This window comes from Lichenostomus cassidix, chromosome Z (assembly GCF_008360975.1).
Source record: "Lichenostomus cassidix isolate B80296 chromosome Z, HeHo_3.0, whole genome shotgun sequence".
Classification (NCBI taxonomy): Eukaryota; Metazoa; Chordata; class Aves; order Passeriformes; family Meliphagidae; genus Lichenostomus; species Lichenostomus cassidix.
The window spans coordinates 74,705,845-74,730,365 of record NC_139511.1 but is presented as its reverse complement, the minus strand read 5'-3'; the positions used below and the strand labels follow the sequence as shown (position 1 = coordinate 74,730,365).

General features: G+C 45.7%; 1 protein-coding gene across 6 annotated transcripts in view; it reads left to right on the top strand.

The window, feature by feature from the left end:
- The window catches only part of WDR7 (WD repeat domain 7), a 35,794-nt gene extending 15,121 nt beyond the window's left edge, over window positions 1-20,673 (top strand). For 4 of the 6 annotated variants that reach the window (XM_085043306.1, XM_085043303.1, XM_085043307.1 and 1 more), the window contains 11 exons: window positions 2-125; window positions 1,006-1,119; window positions 5,777-5,998; window positions 8,346-8,532; window positions 11,309-11,426; window positions 12,054-12,203; window positions 12,496-12,578; window positions 13,956-14,055; window positions 18,314-18,418; window positions 19,100-19,303; window positions 19,528-20,673. In XM_085043306.1, the coding sequence (XP_084899432.1) occupies window positions 2-125; window positions 1,006-1,119; window positions 5,777-5,998; window positions 8,346-8,532; window positions 11,309-11,426; window positions 12,054-12,203; window positions 12,496-12,578; window positions 13,956-14,055; window positions 18,314-18,418; window positions 19,100-19,303 (1,407 nt within the window). In that variant the 3' untranslated portion in view covers window positions 19,528-20,673. Of the gene's footprint in view, window position 1; window positions 126-1,005; window positions 1,120-5,776; window positions 5,999-8,345; window positions 8,533-11,308; window positions 11,427-12,053; window positions 12,204-12,495; window positions 12,579-13,955; window positions 14,056-18,313; window positions 18,419-19,099; window positions 19,304-19,510 lie in introns of all 6 variants that reach the window. The other 2 variants (XM_085043304.1, XM_085043305.1) reach the window with 2 other exon arrangements.
- The last annotated feature ends 3,848 nt before the right edge of the window (window positions 20,674-24,521 follow it).

Below are 24,521 nucleotides of genomic sequence, written 5' to 3'. Positions count from 1 at the left end.
GGTGAGGGAAGCAGCACAGGCTCTGCTGCTGGCTGAACTGAGGAGAATCGAGCAGGCAGGACGCAAGGAAACCATCGATGCTTGGGCTCCTTACCTCCCTCAATACATGGACAGCGTCATCTCCCGTAAGGAACACCCCAATCTGTAGGAAAACTGGGGGGAAAAGGCTTGGGGAACTCCAAATTCCCAAAAATCCAGCCAATCCCATCCACTCCCCTTCAATTCCCACAAAGGCTGCCCCAAACTGCCCTCAATTCTCACTTATTGCCTCAATAAAAACATCTCATCTTCCTTAAAATGAGCTTTTTCCCCTCCCTAAAAATATCTCTGAAACACCAGCTGATTTCAGAGTGGTGTTTGATGGAAATGGAATGCAGGAATTCCGTGGATGGGATGTGGTGGGATGGTTTGAATTGGTAGGATGTGGTTGGAATTGCTCTGAGCTCAGGTAGACTGGAAAGCTTTCCAGTGGATCAAAACTAGCAAATTTTGGTGAAGTTTTTATGGTGAGTGTTGAAACTCCTGGAATTAAGGATAGAGAGTTGGAGGAATTGAATGGAATGAGGATTATTTGGGATAGAATAGACTTGGGAAAAGTCTCATTTTCTGCTAGAAAGAGGGGGAGGAGAATAGGGAAGATAAGGAAATACTCTGTTTTTCCTACATGCTCTACTCCTCCCAACTTTGGGACATAAATTACAAGTAATAAATTGATAACTGTTGATATGGGGGCAGAAATCAGCCAATTTTTGGGTCCAGCAGACTCAAATCAGTGTCACATTCTGCAGGCAAAATTCTCCTTTATATTTGATATAAAATGTTTGATTGATATGTTATTCCTGAATAACCAAACTCCTATTTTAGCTCATTCATTTCTAGATTTCTTGCTGTTTCTAGCCGAGGTTGGAGTTGGAAGGAGCTGAAGGAATGAAGTTTAGCTGCTGCAGGAAACAGGGAATTCTTTGCCCCAATCCCTGATTTTGGGGTGTTGGGTTGTTCCTCCAGCTGGGGTGACCACAGAAGCCCTTCAGAGTGGGACTGCTGCCCCAGAGCCCTCGGGAACAGAAGCCAAAATCCAGGAGGAGGAGCATGACCTGGTTGATGATGACATCACAGCAGGTGAGCATTCACTTCGTTAGCATCATCAAAATAATTAATATGTTTCTATTTTAATACCTTCAAAGCTCTTCAATCTACCCACAACCCATATTAGTTTTTCAGAAATAAAGATTTTTCTGGGATTCTTTGGAATTCTTTATCACATAAATAATGTATTCTGGTGGAACATCCAATTTAATCCTATTTAATTGCATCCTGGATTTTGGTTTCAATGGGATGCAATTGGGTTTGTAGTGGGAGAACAGAGGGAAGAATAAGAATTTGGAGATGATTTCACCTCAGCTTCTTTCTCCCATGAAGACCAATAATTATTGATTGGATTTAATTTCTTAAAACGATCCCTTGCACCTCAAAACTTTGGGAAATTGAAATATTTTAGCTGAGCTGGCTGAAACACTGGTAGGAAATCCTTAATGCACTGCAGTATTTCTTAAACATTTCAAAGGTTATTTTGTCTTCAAATCTCCTTTTCATGCCTGAAGGACTTTTTTGGGTAACTAAAAATAGGACAAATGTTTTGCTGAAGTAATTCACACGTGAACAGCAGCATTTTTCCCCAGTTAGGCACCAATTCTCCTGGCTCCAGTGGTCAGAATTTGGGAATTCGGTTGATTGGCTTATTCCAAGTGTATTTTGAATTATTTGTTATTGTGTCATTTATAGACTTTGTGATTTTGGTTCCTCCTGACTAAAGTAATCTAAAATGAATTGCAAAGGGATTTTTTTTTCCTATGTGTCATTACAATTCTTTTTTAATCACCACAATTGAAGAAATCAAATATTTCAGAAGAAAACCTTGCAGGAAGCAGCAAGTCGTGGCCATCCTGTGCTTTTCTAATTTTCGTTTTTCAAGCTGAGCTGTTAATACTATTGATTTTTAATAGTATTGATCTCCTTTAACCACTCTCTGCAAACTCTAAAAGAATGAGATTGTCTTCCCTTCAGTGTCCCCTGTAAGGGAAATTCTGATGGGTGAACCCAGTGCTTTAAAATCTGAATAAATTCCTGATATTCCCCATCCGAACAGCACAGAATCCATTTTGTCTCTGCCTATTTCCCTGGAAAAGGCTGCAGCATCCTCACCCATTTTGTGTTCCCAGATGCTGCAGCACAGTGAAATATTCCCTCCTAAAAGGCACAGCCCAGCAGAAAATTGCAGTGAAACTGCAAGAGATGGCAATGGCTGCAAAAAGACTCATTTTATGGGTGGAAAAGCACATTTTCTACCTGCAATTAAAGAACCTAAGTTGTAATTTCTAATGCATGGCTAGCAGCACTTAAAGAGCTCTGCCATTAAATTATTCCCAGTTTAGAATTCCAGATGTTCCAGAGGACTGATTGTATTGACACCATTTGTATTAGAAATGAGTAACTGGCACTGAAGTATTATGGCAAACATATTTTTAAGAGGATTTAATGAGGATTAATAATTAATTAATAAGAAATTCCATGCTGAATTCCAGTTCTCTCTAGATACAGGGACCACTCCAGTCAAACCAGTCCAAATCTGGATTTCCCATTCGGAATTATGGTGATTTTTTTATTCCAAGAGACTGAAGAGTAAAAGCAATTTAAACCCTTAGGGATCAGCAGCTGAGGTCAGGAGATCTCATATTTCCAGTCAGCTTCTCCTGGGCAAATGGAATTCCAGCATTTTGGATTATCTGCAGTGGTTTAGTGTGGATATTTTCCAATTCTGGGAGCAGGGAAAAGGTGGATTAGAAAATGCTGTGTCTTGTTTGAAATGCAGGTTTGATTCTCCCTCATCCAAAGGGTAACTCCTGCATGTCAGAATTCCCAGGCAGGGAATTAACTCCTTATCTTCCCATATTTCCCTGTGTGTCCAGGATGGGCTGCCAGGGAGAAATTCCCAAAATTCCTTCTCTTCCAGGCAGGAATTTCAGCTCTGCAGGTCCCTTCTGTGCTGTGCCAGCTGAGGGAGCTGTGGGTGTAGGAATGGCTCAACTTCCAGGCAATGCTTTTAGGAACAGAGGTTGCTGATGAGTAACCACCAAATATTTTCCTGGTTTCTTGCCTTTTCCTTGTGCTCACTGGAACTTCAAATATAAATTTATTTATCACTGTAATTTAAAACAGAAAAATATTTTCACTTCAGCTTTTTTTTTGAAAGAGTCCTCAAGACTCTTGGTGTGTTAAGCAAACAGTTGTATCCATTTGAAATCTCAATTTCCAGTATTTCTGTGTTATTTCACACACATGGAACACCGTGAGTAAATCCCAGTGCTGTGAATGCCTGGGGTGAATGCTGTGAATGCTGCTGGGGTAGGTTTGGGTAGGTTTGAATGCTGCAGCATGAGGCTACTCTGGCAAATCCAGAGTTCCTCTTAACTCCAACCCATCGATTCCTCTCCCAGTTCAACCTGGACAACTTGCTCGGCCTTTAATCCTTTTATTGTAAGCTGGGCTGAAATTAATTTTCCCCCAGAAGTGTGCAAAGCCAATTAATGGGAGCTCGGAGTTCAGGAGCTCCAAAGTGTTAAATGCAGCCTGACCTCATGGCTGCACTGCTGGCAGAGCGATCGATAGCCAGCAGCCTCGGAAACCAGGGAAATTTGGGAATGTTTTCCAACATTTCCAACCCTTCACCATGCTGCTTCAAGCATTTGTGGGCTGGTAATGCTGAAAAATGGAGATAACCAGGAATATTTTGGATTATCTTTGTCCTGGGTGCCATTGGTTTGTCTTCATTTAAAACCAGGATTTTTTTCCCAGCTAAAATCCCGAAGGTTTTTGTCCCTCTGTTTTCCACCCAGACCTCTTGGAGGTTATTAATTTTCTCCCAGTGATAGGGTGATCAAGCGTCCTGTCAGGAAAATGGATCTGTGTGTCAAGCCTTGCCGTGATTAAAGGGAGACGCGGCGCAGGGAGAAAATACCAAATTTTCGTGGCCAAATGCAAGGGCTCCTCATCCAGGTGTTATTCCAGCAGGAATTTCATCTGGGGGAAATCATTCCTATTAATTGGGGGCTTCCTGTCATAATTAAAAAATATGCAAGTATTAGGGAGTTTTTTCCTCCTGGTTTTAAGTAGCTTTTTCCCCATCCAGAGGGGACAGTTGGGATTTTGTTGCATTTGGAGGGCTTGGTTGGTTAGTTTTTAATTTCTGGGAGTTTTGGGGGATTTTTTGAGGTAGAAAATCCTCCCCTGCAACCGTGAGGATCAAACTGGTAATGGAACACCATGGATCTCTCCCAGCCTGTCCTGGTTGGGATTTTCTGTGGGGTTAACCAAGAAGACTGGGGGCTGGAGGCACAGGGGGAGCAGCAGGAAGGAGCTCAGCTCTTGGACTGGCAGCTTTCCTGGTGGAAAGTGAGGATCAGCTCGAGGTGGAACTTGGGAATTCCCTGTAGGATTTTTTTCTGCCATTCGTGGAAACTGTGTTCATACAGGTTCTGTGGATTCCCCATCCCTGGCAGTGTCCAAAGCCAGGTTGGACAATGCTTGGAGCAGCATGGAAGGGATGATCCTTCAAATCCCTTCCTGCCCAAACCACCACAATTCCAGAATTCCCTGTAACACCCAGGATGCTCCCAAAGCATCCCTGCAGGGTGCAGTGAAGGGTTAACCCTCGGTGCTGAAATCCCTGGATGCAGGGGAGGCCCTGCAGTGTTTAATTTCCTCCTGGAAGCAGCACATGTGTTGGCTTTTCCTTTCTCGCCCTTCTCTTCCCCTGTTTTCATCCTCCTTCCTCTAAAGGCAATGCTATTGATTTTTTTTCCCTTTTCTTTCCCTCCCTTCCCATTGTTAAGCTTTTCCCTTGTTTTTCTCTCTCCTTTTGGGGTTGCCCAGCCAGAGCACCTAAAATTTGGGGAGCTTCCTTGTTTTCCTCGTGGATGTCATTAACATCCTGCACACCTCATTAATCCACCCTTTGTTAATCCACCCTTCATTAATCTGCAGGCTTCATCCCGTGTCAGGTGAAGCCTCCCAACTCCTTGGGATTCGAACTTCCTTAATTTTATAGAACAGGTGGTAGGGAATTTCCCAGGATGCTGGGAATTGATAGCTAGGTAAAAATGGATTTTATTTGTTACAATAAGTGAGTGCGGCAGTTTCACTTCAATAATTTCTTCTAAGATTTTGGGATTTTACTCCAAATAAAAAAGTCTCTTGTGCTTAGTGGAATTCAGAGTCTGTGGACTACATTAAGCTAATAACACGTATTTCAGTTTTGAAAAAAATTCATAATTATGATTTTTGCCCACTGTTGAAATCCCACATATAACATGTCACTGTTTTTAATATTAGTTTTTCATGGTGTGTCCTGTTACCCTCAAATTTAGGAGGAAAGCTGGGCATGGCAATGGATGCTGTATCCAAAAAATGCTTTTGTATAATGCAAAGAGCTTACCCTGAACAAAATCCATCTTTTAAAAACAAATGAACGAGAAGCAACCCAAAAATCACTAAACATAGAATTCCACAGATCTTTTCTCACTGAGCAAAAAATTCTGGGGATTAGGGAGTTTTCTGGTGACTTTTTTTTCTCCCATGAGTTCTTGGCAGGTTTTGGAGTTTTTTGAGGAGTCACCTCCACGCCTGCAAATCCCAAAGACGTGACTGATGTTCTTTACTCATGGATTTTGCCCAGTTTGGAATATCAAATCCACCCCTTTTTTGTATTTTCCCCCTCCAGGCTGCCTCTCTGGCCTCCCCCAGCCCAAGAAGGCATCCACGTCCTACGAGGAGAGGCGCAAACAAGCCACAGCCATCGTCCTGCTGGGTGTCATCGGCGCTGAGTTTGGAGCTGAGATTGAACCACCCAAGCTCCTCACTCGACCCCGCAGCTCCAGCCAGATTCCCGAGGGATTTGGCCTCACCAGCGCTGGATCCAACTATTCCCTGGCCAGGCACACCTGTGAGTACCTGAGGGTGTGGTTAGGGGTTGGGAATATTCACTGAGGTGCTGGTGGAATTGTGACGTCCCTCCTTCTGCTCCCAGGTAAGGCAGAGCACTCACACTGTGTTTGATGGATTTATTCTGGATTGTTTTCCTTCTGCTAGCCCAGGCTGCTCCAAGCCCCTTCCAGCCCAGCCCTGAACACTTCCAGAGATGGTGAATCCACAGCTTCTCTGGGCAACCTGTAATCCCATCAAATACCCATCAAATCCAGGGTATCTCGCTGTCTTCCAGTGACACAGAACTATGATTTTGTGCCTTTTGCGGAGGGTGGAATTTTCCAGAAATTCCCACCTTGCCTGCTGCCTGCATTCACTCCTGGATTCCTCACAACTCAGCTATTCCCTGATAAAATGGCACCCGAGGAATTGCTGGCTGCACACACCTCACATCCCCCCAAAACTCGTGCTGTGTTTACAGAGTTAATGGGCTGGCAAATTGTGGCTGGGATATGGAAATGCCAAATTCCATGGATAATTCAGGGGGTTTTCCAGGCAGCTGCCATCCGTGGAGTTATTAATGAGCAGCTCTTTGCCCTTTAGCTCTGGTGACGCTGTGAGTATGGAGTTATTGAGATCTCCTGGACTCTGAATTGGGCCTCTTTCCAAAGGAAAATTCCAAAGGGAAAAATTCCAAAGGAAAAACAGCAAAAGGAGCAGGTTTTCCATTCTCCCAGATCCGTGGAGTCACTCTGGGTTTGCTGGAATCTGGATTAAATAAGACAGGAATGAGCAGGAAGGGATGAAGGAATAGAGAATTGTAACCCAGCTCTCCTACTTTTGATCTCTCTGTGTACAGTGAGGGAAAAAAGTCATCCAGAAATGGTCACAATTGAGTTAAATCCTATTCTTGGAGTCCATCATTTGGATTTAGTTGGATCTTGGTCGGAGTTCTCAGTGTCTCATTCCTGCCTCAGGCTATTGATTTTTCCCAAGCAAATAATTTCATTTTTTAAAATCCATTGCCAGACTGGGGATAACAAGGCTACCTGGAGCTGTGTGCTCAGAGAGATTCCACAAGGAAAGGCATGTTGGGAATCCGGGGGCTTCTGTGCAGTGAAAATAAGTGATGAGCTTTAGGATTTGGGCACATTTGTGTTAATAAAGTGATTTAAGGAGCAAATGTGCCGATGCAGAGCTGGAATAAAATTATATTTTAATACTGATTTACGTAGGAATGGCTGAGGAATACCTGAGGGATTATGTCCAGTGAGTCACACCTGACTTTCTGTCTCAGGGAATTTTGGATTTGGTGCTTGATGACTTTTTATGCCCAAATATTAATGAGAACTAGCAAAATTACAAGGCCAGAGATGCACATCATCCCAGGGTATTCCAGCCCCACCATGCCGAGCTTTCCCAGGGCTAATTACCTCGTTGCTGCGCTGACTCTAATGTGACATGTTTATTGCCCTAACGAACAACTCATTAGCGCCTGGATGTTTTTGTCAATATTAATTCCTTCGTTTAAGCCCAGGCAGAGCTTTAAACAAAGATGTCCCAGCCAGGGACCCACCGGTACCAGGATTTTGGGTCAGTCTGGCTGTTGCAGGATTCTGAGGGAAAAGGTGGGAATATTTCATTGGAGTAATGCTTGAGGAATCACGTTTTTAATAAGGTTTTGTATTTGAGGCATCAAATCAACCCTTTGTGGCACGACAGGAAGGAATTTTGGGGGTTGGTTGGTGTGAATCAACTGGACAAACCTGGCTTTTCCCAATCCTGAAAGCAGCAGGAGGCTTATTTAATAAACAAAACAAGCAACTTGTTGAGGACAGTTCAAGAAAAACCTGATAAAATCTGTAATTATCTTTACCACAAGGGGTAATAAATAACGATGAAGAGATAATGATAAATCATCAGGAAGCACTGCTTGGCTTAGCCCTCCTCCATTTATGTGTACAGAATTCATTTTATGAATAATAATATGCATCATTATTTGAATAATAGGAATTACTGTGTATTAATTTAAAGTAGGCCATTAGAGGAAATAGTAATAAATGTGCAGCAATAGTAATAAAATTGCAGAACCCGGATCGCAGTTCAGGATGGGTGAAGTTGTTTGGGCTGTTTCTCTCCCCTCTTAAGCTCTATTTTTCAACAATACTGTTGGCTTCTATTTTTGCCCCCCAAATCCACTTCCTGCTATTTCTTACAATATTGTGTTGGGAGTCAGCAGTGGCACAGATTGTGGATTCACTCCCTGGAGTGTCCCAGGGCAGGTTGGACAGAGCTGAAGGTGGCAGGGGTGGCACTGGGCACCTTCAAGGTCACTGCTCTGACCCTGCCCTGCTGTCCCCCTCCAGGCAAGGCTCTGACATTCCTGCTGCTGCAGCCTCCCAGCTCTCGGCTCCCTGCGCACAGCACCATCCGCAGAACTGCCATCGACCTCATCGGCCGCGGCTTCACCGTCTGGGAGCCCTACATGGACGTGTCGGCCGTGCTCATGGGGCTGCTGGAGCTCTGCGCCGACGCCGAGAAGCAGCTGGCCAAGTGGGTACCTCTAAAATCCCTGCTGGGCTCCTGGGTGGGAATTCCCACCCATGGGAATCATGCTGGGGCGGTGGGATGGGCAGTGAGGGTGGAGAGCAGGGTTAGGAAATGAATTCGTGGCTGTCAGGGTCAGGAGGCTCTGGAATGGAATTCCCAGAGAAGCTGTGGTTGCTCCTGGAAATGCCCAAGACCAGGTTGGAGCACCTTGGGATAATGGAAGGTGTCCCTGCCCATGGCTTGATCCTTAAGGTTCCTTCTAACCCAGGCCATTCCATGATTCCATGAAATATATTTGTTGACAGCACACAGAATTTAAATGGCACCTGCAGTAAGGAGCTGCCCTGGGCTGTTTTCATCCCAGGAATGTGTTTCCACATCCATCTACATTGATGGTTCTGATGTTATTCTAAGGTAGATATTGCCCATTTTATGTTAGTTTTAATTTCCTCACCATAGAAAGAGTGAATCCTTGCCATGTGTTGGCAGAAGAAATTCAGGCAAATTGGATTACCATTGTTTTTTGTCTGAATTCCAGTTACTCCTTGTAGTGTGACAGGAGACACCACCACATTTTCCTTTCCCAAAGCCCCGTTGTATGTAAATCCCAACTTCCAGGATCCAAGTGACTACAGTTCTTCAGCAAGTCCTTTTGCTCGTGTGATTCCATCCTTAGCTGTCAGGAAGATTAGTCTGGCTCTCCCTGCACGGAGCAGGGAATAAATGAAGGGATCAGCGTGGAGCCTTGAGGAGCCCGGCACAATTTTCCTCATGATAAATTGCATAATAAGCGCGAAAGCGTTTGCTTATTAATCCATAACAAGATTTAGATTGAAAACGGCCTGTTACATTGCTGACAGATCCAGGATGGAGGGAGATGGAAAGAAATGGAGCAACAATGTGTGCAGGGGGTTAAGTGTGGATCTCACCCTGCCGGAGCCCCGCTGAGCTCCCGCTTTGTGCCGGATTTGCCGTGGACACAATAACGGCACACAGCTGCCGGCGCCTCTCCCGGAGGTTTTATCAAAGAGCTTTTATGTCAAGCTTCTGCCTTTAGATAGAAAAGAAAAATCACATTTATTGACCAGGAAAACGAGTGGGTTTCTTTTTTCCCTGCTGAATCAAGGGAATATCCAAGCTGTTAGGCAAAACTCAGGTGTTTGGAACTCCTCTGCTTGCCCAGCTCATCCCAGTTCCCCAAAGTTAGGCTGTGCCAAGGGAAGCTGCTCAGTTGTGAGGATAGAGAGTGTTTTCCCAGCATTTTTAGGCTTTGATTTTGTCTTGGATGATGGTAGGAATCATTTTTGGCTGTAGTTTTGCTTTTTGAATTAAGCTACATTTCAGGTAGATTTTCATGGAGTGGTTTGGGTTGGGGCGTATTTTAAGGATCCATTCCACCCCTGGCCATGGGCAGCAACACCTTCCACTAACCCAGGTTATTCTGAGTCCCATCCAACCTGGCCTGGAGCAATTCCAGGGATCCAGGGGCAGCCACAGCTTCTCTGGGCACCATTATGATCCAAACCACCAGAATTAGCAAATCCCATTCTAATCAATCCATGCATTTTTGTCTGTGCCCTGGAGCCACCTGACCTAGTGGAAGGTGTTTCTGTCCTGGTTGGAATATGCCATTCCATCACCTCATGGGGCTGAGCTGTGCCCATGTCCTCCCAGGCAAAGGAATTCACAAAAAGCCTGTTGCTTTTGGGGAAAATCCACACTTTGCCAAGCATCCTGTAAGGAAAAACATTGCTGGCATGACACAGAGCCTTTGAAAATTGGCAGAGAGGCACTTGGGGTTTGCTGGCTCTGTCTGACTGGGATGACTTTCCCCTGGCTCATCCCTTTTCATGGAACACCTGGACAGGAGTTTGGAAGTTACATTTAAATGTGGTTTTCTGGGGAGAAGGCCAAGGGGGACATCACCCTGTGGCAGAGACTTCATTTGGTTTCAGGCATGGGAGTTTTAATTCGTACAATAATGGTGAGGGATGGGAAAGGAAAATTAACTGGTTGGGTTTGTAAACTCCTGCTATTCTCCTCCCTAAAAAAAATCAGTCAAAGAGCCCAGGGAAGAAGGAGGAACCCTTTCCACAGGTTGTCCAGAAAAATATGTGGGTGCTCCATCCCTGGAGGCGTTCCAGGCCAGGTTGGACACGGCTTGGAGCAGCCTGGTTTAGTGGAAGGTGTTCCTGCCATGGCAGGGGGTGGAATAGGTGATCTTTAGAAGCCCTTCTAACCCAAACCAGTCTGTGATCCTATGTTTCTACATTTTGGGGAATTTTTGGATAATGTGCAGGGCACCTAGAAATTTTATTTTTGCTAAATGCAGTTACTTGGTACTTAGCACCTTATTGCATTTTGCTTTTATCTTGTCACAGCAAGTAAAAGCCTTGAATTAAAGAGAATAACTCTGGCCAGGGGATTTTTCAGCCTGTGTTTAAAGTGCTGTAAAAGACCAAACCATAAATCCTTGGGAAGACGCTTGGGGCTCGCCTGGCCCTCCGTGGGGTGATATGTATTCAGCACATACAGATAATTTGTTAACAAGGCCTTTTGCCCACTTTGGACAGATGCACTTACTGTTTTCAATCTTCATGGTTAATTATTCGATTTGGGGTTGATGCTGGAACACCCTGACTCCTAATCACCGCTCTTTGTTGGGAGTCCATTATATTGGAACTGCCGGAGTGCTCCCAGTGACCTTGAACTGACATTATAAGCTGGTTCTAATCTTTTCACTCTATATTTCCAACGCCTTTGTGCGGCTGCCGTTTAGCATCACAATGGGGCTGCCCCTGAGCCCGGCGGCCGACTCGGCGCGCTCCGCTCGCCACGCGCTGTCCCTCATCGCCACCGCCCGCCCGCCTGCCTTCATCACCACCATCGCCAAGGAGGTGAGCTTCAGGTGTTCAAAGAGGGTTTTCCGTGGGTTTGGGGCTGAGGAGGTTGGGGAGCACCAGGCATGGCCTGTCTGAGAGCTGTGTGAGCGATGGCAGACAGCTGGAGCCACTGGGAGCCACGTTGGGGATGGCTTTGTGCCCCATTGCAAGGAGGATCCGTGCCCTGCACTTGGTTCTGTCCACGTGGCAGCAACAGCCTTCTGTATTGCCTCCTCCATGTTCCCCCTCCATATTGCCCCTCACACATTCCTCCTCCATATTTCCCCTCACTCATTCCCCCTCACATATTCCAGGAACTCCATTCTGAAGCTCAGAATTCCTTAAAGAAACAGCTAAACTCCATCATGATTTTGGCACTAAATAGCTGTAATTTTTTGCTGTTGAATGTACATTTGGTTGCTGGAGAACAGAGGGTTTGTGACCAGGTTTATCCCTGCAGTGGGTTTGTGACCAGGTTTGTCCCTGCAGTGGGTTTGTGACCAGGTTTGTCCCTGCAGTGGGTTTGTGACCAGGTTTATCCCTGCAGTGGGTTTGTGACCAGGTTAGTCCCTGCAGTGGGGTTTGTGACCAGGTTTGTCCCTGCAGTGGGTTTGTGACCAGGTTTGTCCCTGTTCCTTGCAGGTGCACAGGCACACGGCGCTGGCAGCCAACACGCAGTCACAGCAGAACATCCACACCACCACGCTGGCCAGGGCCAAGGGTGAGATCCTCAGGGTCATCGAGATCCTCATCGAGAAGATGCCCACGGATGTCGTGGACCTGCTGGTGGAGGTGAGGCCACCTCTGGCCTGGGCTCCATGCCAGGGATCTGGGAGCAGCCTGGACTCCCTTTCTGTGTGATGCAGAGGATTTGCTTTACACCAAATTCATTCCTTAAACTTTAAATTGCATTAAATCACATTGCTGGGGAAAATATCACAGACAAAAGAGGGTCCAAGCCAGGTTGGACACAGCTGGGAACCTGATCTATCCCAAGGTGTCCCTGGAATGGGATGACCTTCAGAGCTTTAATTGTGGAACATAAACCACAAATTGTCAACTAATGGTAATTTTTGTTTCCAAGGTGATGGACATCATCATGTACTGCCTGGAAGGATCTTTAGTTAAGAAAAAGGGTCTTCAGGAATGTTTTCCAGCCATCTGCAGGTGAGCTCTTCCTCTGGGAATGCTGTGAAGTAAATGATAGGATCACCAGCAGGATGTGTTTCCTAATCAAGAGTGAAACAATCTTTTAGGTGACATAAGAGTAAAAGATGATTTATAAAATGGGAGCATTTCCAGTATCCTTAAACATGGATAATATCCCAGTTATCCTCTTAAACTGGTCCAGCCAATAAATTCTAATAATCACCTGTCGACCATTACGTTTTAATTTAATAACCTATTAAAATATTGAATAGTTTCAAGGAAAGAACAATTATCCTGTTGCCAGGTTGGATACTGATGGAGATGATCTTCCTCCTTCCTGATGCTTTAAGTGGCTTTCCTTAAAGCATAAAGGGAAGGATAAATGGGAATTAGTGCCCAATCTCCCTATTCCTCTGCGTATTTATAGCGATCCAGTATTTTTAAATTCTTTGCAATTACTGGTAATATTTCCTGGTTATAGCCAGTGTAAAAATGATTCTTCTCTTTTATTCTTTACTGGGTTTTTTCCATGTTTCACCCTGCTTTTCTTGCCAGCTGCCATCTGCAGTGCAGAACATGTCTCATACCTGCATGCAAGCAGTTGCTATGGCACTGGGAATCCCAAGGAACCAGGAGAGGAGTCTGCAAGATGGGTTGTTTGAAGCCTTAAATATGTTTGGTGACATGTTTTTTTGAGAGTGATTCCAGATATTTCTGGCAGATTTTGGTAGAGGAAAATCTGACTGTAAAATTCCAACATAATTCAGAATGCAGCTGGCACTTTCACAGGTCTGCTCTCCCTGTGATAAGGCACAGTGATATCCCCAAGGATTTGAATTTGCAATAAGGATTTAGGCTCTCTTGGGTTTCAAGGTGTTGAAATTCCTTGGATTTTGCAGCTGTTGGAATTCCAGTAAATGCCACATGGTCACACTGGGTGTTAAGGAGTATCACAGGCTTCACCCCAAGGATGTTACTGGAGTAGGGAGTGTTTGATGGTGAATTTCCCTCTTCCTTGTGCTTTATGCCCATCAAAAATTGATGAGTTTGCTTATTTTCCCTTCCACTTCCCTTCCTTTTCATTTGACTTTCAGGGGAAATGCCCTGAAGTCACACAGGGTGTTGTATGGTCACTTAACCGTTTGACTTCCAGCTTTATTGAGGTGTTCCAGCATGAAGGAGATACACCCAGGAACTCAGAGATTTGGGACTATAATCCCATGGATTATTCCCAAATGAATAAATAAATCCGATAGATAAATCTCATCAGTTCCCTTGGTAACATATCGTGTTGGTTTTGTGGGATGCCGAGTGTTAAACCGGCGAGTGGATTTTAAAATTAATTATTTAATTAATAATTATATTTAATTATTCCTGGTTTGCCTGCTCCCCCAGGTTCTACATGGTGAGCTACTACGAGCGCAGCCACCGGATTGCAGTGGGAGCTCGGCACGGCTCCGTGGCACTCTACGACATCCGCACCGGCAAGTGCCAGGTAAGGAACTCCCCGGGAATTCTTCCTGGAAAATCCTGGGAACATCTGGGAACGATGAACAGCAAGCTCTGCGTCTGCTGCAACACCCTGGGGATCAATGGTTTAATGAAGGATTTACAGATATCAAGTCCTTCTGGCTTTCTGCTGCCATTGGATTGATAACGAAAACCTCAAGCTGCATTTCCTGATCAGAAAGTTTGACAGTTATTCCCCCAAAAATTTGGGATTATTTACTTCATGCTGGGGAATATTCACAGCACTTGGTTCCTTACTTTTTGTAAAAATCTTCCACGTAAACCGAGGAAAACAGAGCTGGGGGTGACTGAAGGGACTCCCAGGGTAATTAGGGCAGGTTGTTTGCAGGTTTAGTTACTATTCATGAGATACGAAAATTTTCTGGATAAATTACTGTGGGGCAATGCCATCTATTGGATACAGATTCCTGCTTAAAAATCCGATTTTATACTTTATTTCTCACAGCTGCAGATTTTTCAGGCTGCTCAAAAACATGCCATAACTTGAGGATGGTGTAGCTGAAAAAGTTGTGTCATTGGAGAAAAGCTCAGGTTCTTGAGTTCCTGTGAGGGCTTTTGGGATCCTTAAAAGCATTTTGGGTTTGGGTTTTTTACCCCCCTTCCATGTAATTTTAATTTTGTTTTTTAGAAAGGTGGTTATAGGAACTGACTGAGAAATTACTTGGAATGATCAATAGATATGGATGGATATCACAAATCCTCCTTTTCCACAAAAAATAAATCAACATATATCTAGGATGTGTTTTTTCCCAGTAAAATACACTCTGTTAGTTTGTATTATGTCTACTCGAAACACAAACATTTTTAATCTGTTTTTCCATAATTCAATATCAAAGCCAGGTTCTTTCTCCTCTCCTATCAAATGACTGTATTAAACCCTGTCTGGGTGTTGCTGCCATCCCCGGTGTGTCACACGGGCTCCGTGGGGTTTTTGGTGGCACCGGGAGCCGGGCAGCGCCCTTCCCATGCCGCTATTGATCTGTCCTTCAGCTGCTGGCAGCTCCCAGCGATCCCAGGGCTGGGTGTTGATTATTCCCACAACATCTCGGGAGAGCTATTGACCCGGAGCCGCTGGCTGCCGACAGCTCCGGATCTCTCACCCCGTCTCCATGACACTCGGAATAAACTGCCTGAGTGCTCTGTGCCTCTGCAAGGCAGCTCATCCTCACCGCAGCTTTTCCCTCCTGGGGACACTTTGGGGATGGCTTTGTGCCCCTTTGCAAGGAGGATCTGTGCCCTGCACTCAGTTCTGTCCCACACGGGAGCAACAGCCTATATTCCCTCTCCATATTCACCATTACATATTCCAGGAACTCTGTTCTGAAGCTCAGAATTCCTTAAAAAGCCAGCTAAACTCCATCAGAATTTTGGCAATAAATAGCTGTAATTTTTGCCAGTGCTTTCTGTTGCTGGAGGAGCAGGGGGGTTGTGACCAGGTTATTTGAAATCCTTAAAAACATGACATTCCTGTTGGATAAGCGGGAGGGGAGGGCTGTGTACAGAGATTTCCCAGGTGGATGGTGTGTGAAAATGCTGATCCCCCTCCACACCAGTGCCCCACAAGATTCATGTATGCTTTTATCCTGGTTTTTCCTGCATGTGTGGGATCTCATCCTGCTTTTATCCTGGATCATGGTACGCTGCTTGCCCTTAAACAGCCAAATCCTCGAGGGGCTGTGGTGGGAACAGGTTTGTGGTGTCCTGAGCCTAATCCCATTGGGAAGTTGGCTGGGATGAAGGCTCTCCCAGCCATTCCAGCAGGATTCGGAGCACTCTGGAATGCAGAGTCCAGGATCTCAGGGATTGCAAAGGTTAAACTTTACCAGCTTCCCAAAAAACAAGGTGGAGCTTCCATCAGCACCTTCCCCGCTGGCAGCCTGCCGAGCACGATCCGATGATGACTATTGATCCTTCCTCCCTGCCTCTTCTGGCTCTGGCCTTGATGTACGGATAGCACACAGTCTTGCTCAAATAAGGCTCCATCTTGATCAGGGGCCGAGATGAGATCCTGGGATTTGATAAAGATAATTGATGGTTCACGGGGAATTGGAAAATGGTTCTGAAAGCAGCGGCTCCACCTGGAAATGTGCCTTTTGTTTTCCCAGCTTTAAACCCCACGAGCCAAACACATGGGATTAATCCCAAAATAAACCGCTCGGATTAATAATTACAATTATAATTAATTTATAACAATATTAAAAGGATTAGGCAACAGGATTAAGGTATCACTCAGCACAAGCTCTGTTTGCCCAATTAAACACTGAAATAATATTAAATTTTAACCCAGTCATTACTATTTCTTGTAAGATTCCTAATTATCAACACACAATTAAAAATCCTGCACTTAGAGGTGCAGTAGCACAAGAAAATACTGATATTCTGCTATTTTATATAAAATTAAACACTAAAATCAGACTGGAGAGAGATTGCAGGTAACTGAATTTTAGAATACCTGATTGCTGATTTTGGTACGATGGGAAAATACTAATACTTTCCCATGTAAATTTTTGCTGGGTTCCAGAGTCTGGCCCAAGCCCACCCAATTAATTCCTCAGTTTGGGTTATTTAATTATCTTCTTTTCCTCTAGGAACATATTTGGGTGTATAAGGAGAGATATTGAAATATTCCGTTTTTATTGATTAAATCTTGGGATTCATCATAAATATTTAGAGCTGCATTTCAGAAATACTTGTAATTTTTGTGCCTAAAACCTGGGTCATTTGCACCGGCAGATTAAAGAGAAACATGAGTTATTTTGGGTTTATTTCAAAGCAAAAGCTGCTTTTAAGCCTGGGCTGAAATCGATAATGTTTGGTCCTGGGTCCTTCCAGAATTAAAATCCCAGGAATCTGAGCATTAATTGGATTGTGCAGGGCTGATTTTATTTCAGTCCTGGATGCCTTGGCAAAGTTTGATTTATATGGAAGGCAGAAAAGGATTTAATATTCCATTTGGAATGAATCGTGGCTTAGCTTAATTAATTACAGAGGAAAAGCTGCTTTTCTCTAAAACAGTGTTTTAAAGGTTTCTCCTGCAATCCACACCTGCATTTCCAAATCCAGGTGAGGCAGGAAAACCTGACACTGGAAACCCACATCTCTAAATTTCAGAGAAAAGGTAATTATTGACTATAACCTTCATTGGATAGGCCAAAGGCATTTTCTAAACATGCCCAATTACAGAGTTCAGAGATTTTATTAATTTCTGTATTAAATGAAATGATTAAAAGTGCTGAAACTGGTGTGAGTTTAAATAGAGATTTCCATTAAATTGCTGCAAAAACAGGCATTTCTTTTTTATGTCACCTTCAGTGGAATATTGCCTTTCAGTGGAGATTTTCCCAAATATTAGACCTGGAATTAGGCTGTTGGAATAGCTTGAATGGTACAGAGGCACAGTGAGCTCCCAAAGCTGAACATTCTGTGGGTTAATGTGGAATATTTGGGATGAGTAGCACTGATCTGGGTTTGCTTCACAGCTAAACAGCACAAAAATCCTGGCTGGAGAGGATTAGCATCAATTAGAGAAGCACTTCCTTTAAATAACAAAGCAGCTGGATTCCCTGAAGGATTTGTACTTCTTGGAACGTATTCCAGGAGTAAAAAGAGCAACAAGTGTGCTGCTCCTATTGATTTTCTACCTTTGTCTCACCAAAACATGTTTTATTGACAAGGATTCTGTGCTTGTTAAGTGCTAAAGAGTGGGATCATCTAATGAACTGTGGGGATCCCATTAAAGAGAGATTTGGGGTTCACTCACCTTTTCCACGAGGAATAAATGAATGTATTCATGGCTTCTTAATGTAGCAGGCTCGTTCCAGGTGCACCACACTGAGCAGGGCTTTTAAGAACCTGGGGCACAGGGTTTTCCTAATGCTGATACAGTAGGAAATGGGATTTTCCAGGAGAAACTCATGTGGCATCTTGGATTTAGTACATTTTTGATCTTTTTTGGGGGTACTGCTATGGGAGAGGAGCTCACTGGGCAGTGCAAGGCTTCTGTGTTTTAAAAATTCCCATTAATTGTTCAGAGACTTGGGAATATTCCTTTGGCTGAGAAACAGGATTTGGCAGAGAATGCATTCCTGGGATGATTTCATTCAGTTTTATGGACACTTCAAAGGAATTGTGCTGGTCTGTCCTTAAATCCCAGCTGGTGAGGCATTTTTATGGGATTCCAGGTCATGGATCTCCCTCATTCCTGTTGTCTTCTCTTTTCCCAGACTATCCATGGCCATAAAGGACCCATCACAGCCGTGGCGTTTGCCCCTGATGGCCGTTACCTGGCCACGTATTCCAACTCGGACAGCCACCTGTGCTTCTGGCAGGTAAGGACACATTCCTGCCCTCCCTCAGTGCCACTAGGATGTCCCTAAAATGTGTGGAATGAGATGATCCTCAAAATCCCTCCCACCCCAAACATAAGGAGTTAAACATGGAGCTCTCAAATGTGACCTCGTTGCGCTGGTGATTTTTCCCTTCCGTGTCCCGTTTGGCACAATTATTAATGCAGGAAAATCAGGGACATTAGTCATCCTAAAAGGGTTATTACTCAAGATGATTTAAATTGTGAAAATGTCAGTGGGGCTGGTGCGCTCCCGGCTCCGGATGCCGTGATTTACACCCCTGACACCTCTCTGCTGCCGAGGTGAGCCGGAAGAAGGGATGGCTTGAACATCGAGCTGCTCAGAATTCAGGACGTGGCAACAGCAATAAAATATCCCTGGCTTTGCCAAGGTTTCCCAGGGACAGAAATCCTGGGAGCAGAGTAATATCCCAGTGGGTTGGGTTGAGGAATCTCGGGTTTCAGAATTTGGAGCTGGGTGTTTACAGCCTGTTTTCTGGAGAGCAGAGCCCAGCAGATGCCGGGAAGTGTCCAAGGCCTGGTTGGACAGGCTTGGAGAGCCCAGAGGGGAGCGGGAATAGATGGGTGGGACTGGCTGAGGCTCCCACTGCTCTCAGCCATGTGGGAGTTCAGGAGCCCCAGGCTGAGCAGGACATCCCCACAGATGAACACCTCCCTCCTGGGAAGCATCGGAATGCTCAACTCGGCTCCTCAGCTCCGCTGTGTCAAGACCTACCAGGTGCCACCGGTGCAGCCGGCGTCCCCTGGGTCCCACAATGCCCTGCGGCTGGCCAGGCTCATCTGGACCTCCAACCGCAACGTCATCCTCATGGCCCACGACGGCAAGGAGCATCGCTTCATGGTCTAGGTGAGTGTGCTGGGATTCCTGGGAATTGGGCTTTGTGGGATAGGTGAGGCTGAGGGAATTCTGCTTCATGGTCTAGGTGAGGCTGCGGGATTCCCGGGAATTCTGTGGGCACCGTGGGGGAACAATGCAGGGAGTGGTACTGGGGAGCTCAGCTGGGATCTGAGAGGATCCTCCTGGGATCTGAGGGACTCATCCCATCTCTAACAGCTTTTCCTTGCATCCAGGAGGAAGAAGGCTCCGGCCCAGGGAGCTGCTCCACATGTGGCCTGGCAGAGCAGGATCAGGAGCACCTCATGGTGATCCCAGCCTGATCCCAACCCCTTTTCCCTCTGCAGCCTCCCAGGATGTGTGTTTACCAAAAAAGGCTCGTGTTTACATGGACCATGGAATGTCAGGTACCCTCCTGGGAATGGGGGGCTGGAATGTGGGGGGCACAGCTGATCCTGAGGGGATAAAGCCTTCATTCCTGAAGAGGATTGGAAGTGCCGCTGTGCCCAGGTCGGAAGGAAAAGTGACAGTCCACGTGTAAGTAAATAATTTAAAAAATCGTGGGAAATGGCAAACTTGGAAGAAAGCAGTATTTGTATAGAAAGGTGGTTTTTGCCACCAGTGCGGGTATTTATTTAAATAAAGGACAAAGGGGAAATGTTTTGAATGGAAAAATGATCAAAACTGTGGGAAAAATGAATTATTGACTGGATGTACTGAAATATTTCCTTCAGTAGGAATATTCCTGTGTGACACTCTCTGTGACTGTGTTTCCTTCTTACATATCTAATTTTGTGGAATATTTTGTGTGAAATTTGCTGGTTTCTGCTCACGGGAGAGAGAAAAAAAAAAAATCTCTCAAATCCTCCTTTGTTTCAATATCTCGGTTTGTCCAGCTTTCCTTGGCTGCAGAGCTCAGACCTGAGGCCGGCGCTACCTGCTAAGCTAACAATGGTACTTGGAGACCAAAAAATGAAGGAATTAATTTCTCCCACGGCTCCTAACTAGAAAACGCATTTCTTTTATCCCAATTTGGGTTATCTGTGTAGTGCCCAGGTGGGACTTGCAGCCCAGGAGCTCCATATCTATGTGCTGTTCCAATTCAGTTCATAAGCAGGAAGCTCAGAGCATTAGGAATGTTGAACACAAGCTGCTGGGAAGTTCTTTCCCGGTGGTTATTCCCAATCCCAGTGTATCCCTGCCGCTGTGTTTGGCTTATCCCTGCTAGTGTCTGTGGCTTCCCAGTGGCACAGTGGGACACCTGGATGATGGAAGTCTCCGTGTGGTGCTTCCAGTAGCTGCTTCTCCACTCCTCTCTGCCCTCTGTGGACTCGAATTCCTGGTGTAAATATGCTTGTGGAATAAAACTGGACTGAAATGTGTTGGTTTTCGTGGCTGGCTGTGACTCCCTGCTGCTGATTCATTGCCCAGGCAGCAGAAATTCCTCCCTTTCCCTTTGGAGTGACAGCCGAACCCTGGAATGGTTTGGGTTGGGAGGATATTAAGGATCATGTCATTCCCTGCCTTCTCCCAAGTCCTTCTCCAGGTGAACAATCCCAGTTCTCCCAGCCTGGCTCTGAGCAGAACTGAATCCCCCAAGGAATTAATTGCAGTGAACAAACCAACTGTAGTCAGGGAGCTGAGCAGGCAGGAAAAGAGGTTTTGCTGCTGTCCAGGCTGTTCCCAGCTTTTGAAAAACTTCACCAGCATCCATACTTTTGTCTGAACAACAACAAAAAAAAATTGGGAAAAATCTGGATCAGAGCCTCCAGTGTGATAAATTGACACTCGATCCAGCGGTTGCCTGGAGCGCGCTTTGAAGCAGGAGAGACTCCTGGGGAACTTCCCCCTCTCTCTGATGTCTGAAAATTAAAAATTAATCTGCTATGAAAAATTAAAAGGTGAAACTTTCTGCTCTTTCAGCAGCAGAGCTTTTGGAATGCTGATGTGGGGCTTGGAAGGGAGGCTGAGTGACATCTCCGGGAACATCACCGTGGGCTGGTGCATTCTAATATCAGATTTTAATTGATTTTTGTAAATTGGAAACCTGTTTGCAGAGGACTCGAGTCGCTTAAAAAGGGGTAAATATTTATTTATTGATGTAAATAACCTTAAACAGGCATTTACTCACTCCTGCAGAGCTACTCACAGTTTACAACACAGTGAAATGATGCTTTCAGCGGGGAAGTGATGCTGGAATCTGCACAACTTGCAAGGCCTTTTTTATAAAACAATGGATTTGGGCAGAAAATGAGTTAAAATCCATGTCCCAGCCTGGGGATCCACGGGGAGCACAGGGATGAGTTCCCATCAAGTGCACTGGCTTGGAAAATGGGGAAGGTTTGGGGTCAGGAGCACACAATCCCGGGGGAAGCTTGGCCATGGGAAATGGGGAGAGCTGTGATTGCTCCTTGCAGTGGCAATTTGCCCTAGTTTTCCATTTCCCACAGCCATGCACCTGCTCCTGGGGGGAGCTTATGGAATCCTTGAGTCCTGGAGTGGTTTGGCTTGCAAGAGACCTGAATTCATTCTCCAGATTCATTCCCTCTGCAGCTCCTGGGAATTATTCTCTGTGGAGCTCCAGCTCCAGACCTCCCTGGCTTTGATGTCTTTAAGGTCCTTTCCAAGCCAAACCCTGCAGGGACTCAGCAGGATGCAGAGTGGATTCCAATTCCTGAGGGATTAAAAGAGATTCTGTATCTTCTTCTCCCAAACTGGATAATTGCCATTAACAATGGTCACCCTCCATCCACACCAGATTCCTTCTCCTGCTCTGCGTGATTGTCTCTGCAGGGGAAAACACCCATGGAGGGTAACAGATACTCCCTTTTTTGGTAAAACACAGCATTATTCAGAACAACTCCATTCCTAATTGCCCTTACTCAGTTTTCCAGGTGAATCAATGCTTGAAGAATTCCTACTATTTTTTTCCAAACAGCTTGGAGTGGCCACAGGTGCCTGAGGGGCACAAGGGCCAGCAGCCATTGCTGGAGGGGGAAAGGAGTTTTGGGATACAGGAATTTTGGCTGATTGGGAATACCGAGTGCCCAGCCAGCCCCCCCAGCTCTTCCTTGGAGCATCTTGTCCGACTCCACTAAGGATTTAAACACCCGTAGGAATTAGTCTGCTGGATAAAACCTTTTCTTCATAGTCCTCATTAATCACCCGTCCTTCCCGTAGCTCCTCGCAGGAAAATAGATTTTTAAACCTGTCAGCTGCGGTTTTGTGGGATTCGTTTTGTGCCTGCTCTCTGTTCTCCTGCACTGCTGGGGAGGAGGGAGACAATTAACTGAGAGTTAAAAACTGCGAGTGCTCATTACTGCACCAAGCCCGGAGCTGGGAGTTATGTAACTGCTGGGTGGGCCGGGGGTGTTAAATACCGACTTTGGGTCAGGGATTTTAGGTTTCCGAGTGAGCCAGGGGGTTGGCAGCACTGAAAATCTGTCCCAAGCCACCTTCCAGGGACAGCCAATGGATTTGGGAAGGGGAGGGAAGCTCCAGTGCTGACAGACAGCTCTGAGAGAGGGCAGAGAGCAGATTTCCACCCAAATGAACCCCTAAAACCAACACCATCCAACTTTCCGGCCCCAAATCCCTCCAGTGGGGTGAGAAATCCCAGCCCGGCATCAATTATGGATCGGGGCGGAACTGCAGCGGCCCGGGGAGGAAACACTTCCAGGAAAATCAGCCCTGGAGCCCCTGGGGAGCGAGGGGAGGCAGGCAGGGAGGCTGTCACTCGCTAACGAGCCCGAGCAATTAGCGCTGGCAATGCCGGGAAGGGCGGCAGAGCTCTGCCAAGTGCCCGCAGTTTTTCGGGAGAGGGAAGCAATGCTGTGACCCCGACAGCATCCTGAAGCTCCCAGAGGGTGCTGAGGGGTGGAGGAAGGCGGAGCCAGCAGTGCTCAGTGATTTCCCCTTGGATATTGGGGAAGAAATTCCTTACAGTGAGGGTGGGGAAGCCCTGGAAGTGCCCAAGGTCAGGTTGGATGGAGCTTGGAGCACCCTGGGGCAGTGCAAAGTGTCCCTGCCCATGGTGGCATCCACTGGATGATCTTTTCTGACCCCAAAGCTGGAATTGTCTGACTTTTAGCTCAGCTCACAGCCTGGCTGAGACATCTCTCCACATCCAGGAGAGACACGGCTGATGGTTGCACTCGTTTTCCACAGGGAGAAATCCATACGCTGGTGACATTTCTAGGGCATGCTATTTTTGCCTTGTGAGGGGGCTGGAGAAAAAAATCAGAGTAGTTTTCAAGAAATGAAAGCACCTTATTTAAGCTGAGAAAATTGTTCTTGCTGATTAACCTCGAGCTTTATCTCTGGTGACAGGATCTCGGGTGAAAAGGACTGGTTTAGTCCTGGACTATGCAGTGGTGGAGGATCCAAGGGGGGTTGGAGCTGGAAACCTCTGGTGCTGCTCCGTGGTGATGTGTTGGGGTGCTGGAAATGATTACCCTGAAAAATAAACCCAAAAAAAACTTCACTCCTCAGCCAAGAGCAGCTTGGAAGTTGCAAAAGTAATTCCCGGATGGAAAACAACCACAGATTTAGGTGGGCAAAGGGGCAGAAAAACAGGAAATAAATTCCCCCAAACTTCCTGTGCTTCATTTGCTTCAGAGTTTGCAAAATCTCTCAAGTTCATAATTTTATTTTTGTGCAAGAAATTCCACGAAATTTATGACAATTCTGGGGAGAGAAAACTGGTGCATCTCTGAGGTTGTAGATCCAGTTGGGGGGAATTTAGCTCTTCCAGCCTCGAGACACACCAACCGCAGTGTGGAGAGGCTCCCAGACTTTCTTTCCCTTTCTTTTTTCCCTTTTTCTCTCCGTGGGGATAATAATAACAGTGTCAAGGACACCATTCAGGCTGATGCCTGGAGAGCTATTCAGTCCAGGCCTATTTACGGCCATTATAAAATGCCTGTGGATAGTTCAACGACCGATTTTCAAGAGTCTTTCTCTACCTTTTGAAGGCTCAGGAAAATCTATCAAACTGCAGAAATTAAGCTATTTTTCTTCAGGGGAAGAGAAACAGAGCAGGGAGCTTCTCACATTAAAATGCTGCCGTAGATTCCCGATGAATGAAAAATTGCCCGGCATAATAATGAGCCAGGAGATGGATTTTGGAGGAGCTGAAACTCTTTCCTCAGACTCTGGGGCAGATTTGGAGGTGAAAGCTAAATCCACTGGGGACAGAGCACACCCTGCCATGTCCTCACTGTCCTCATCC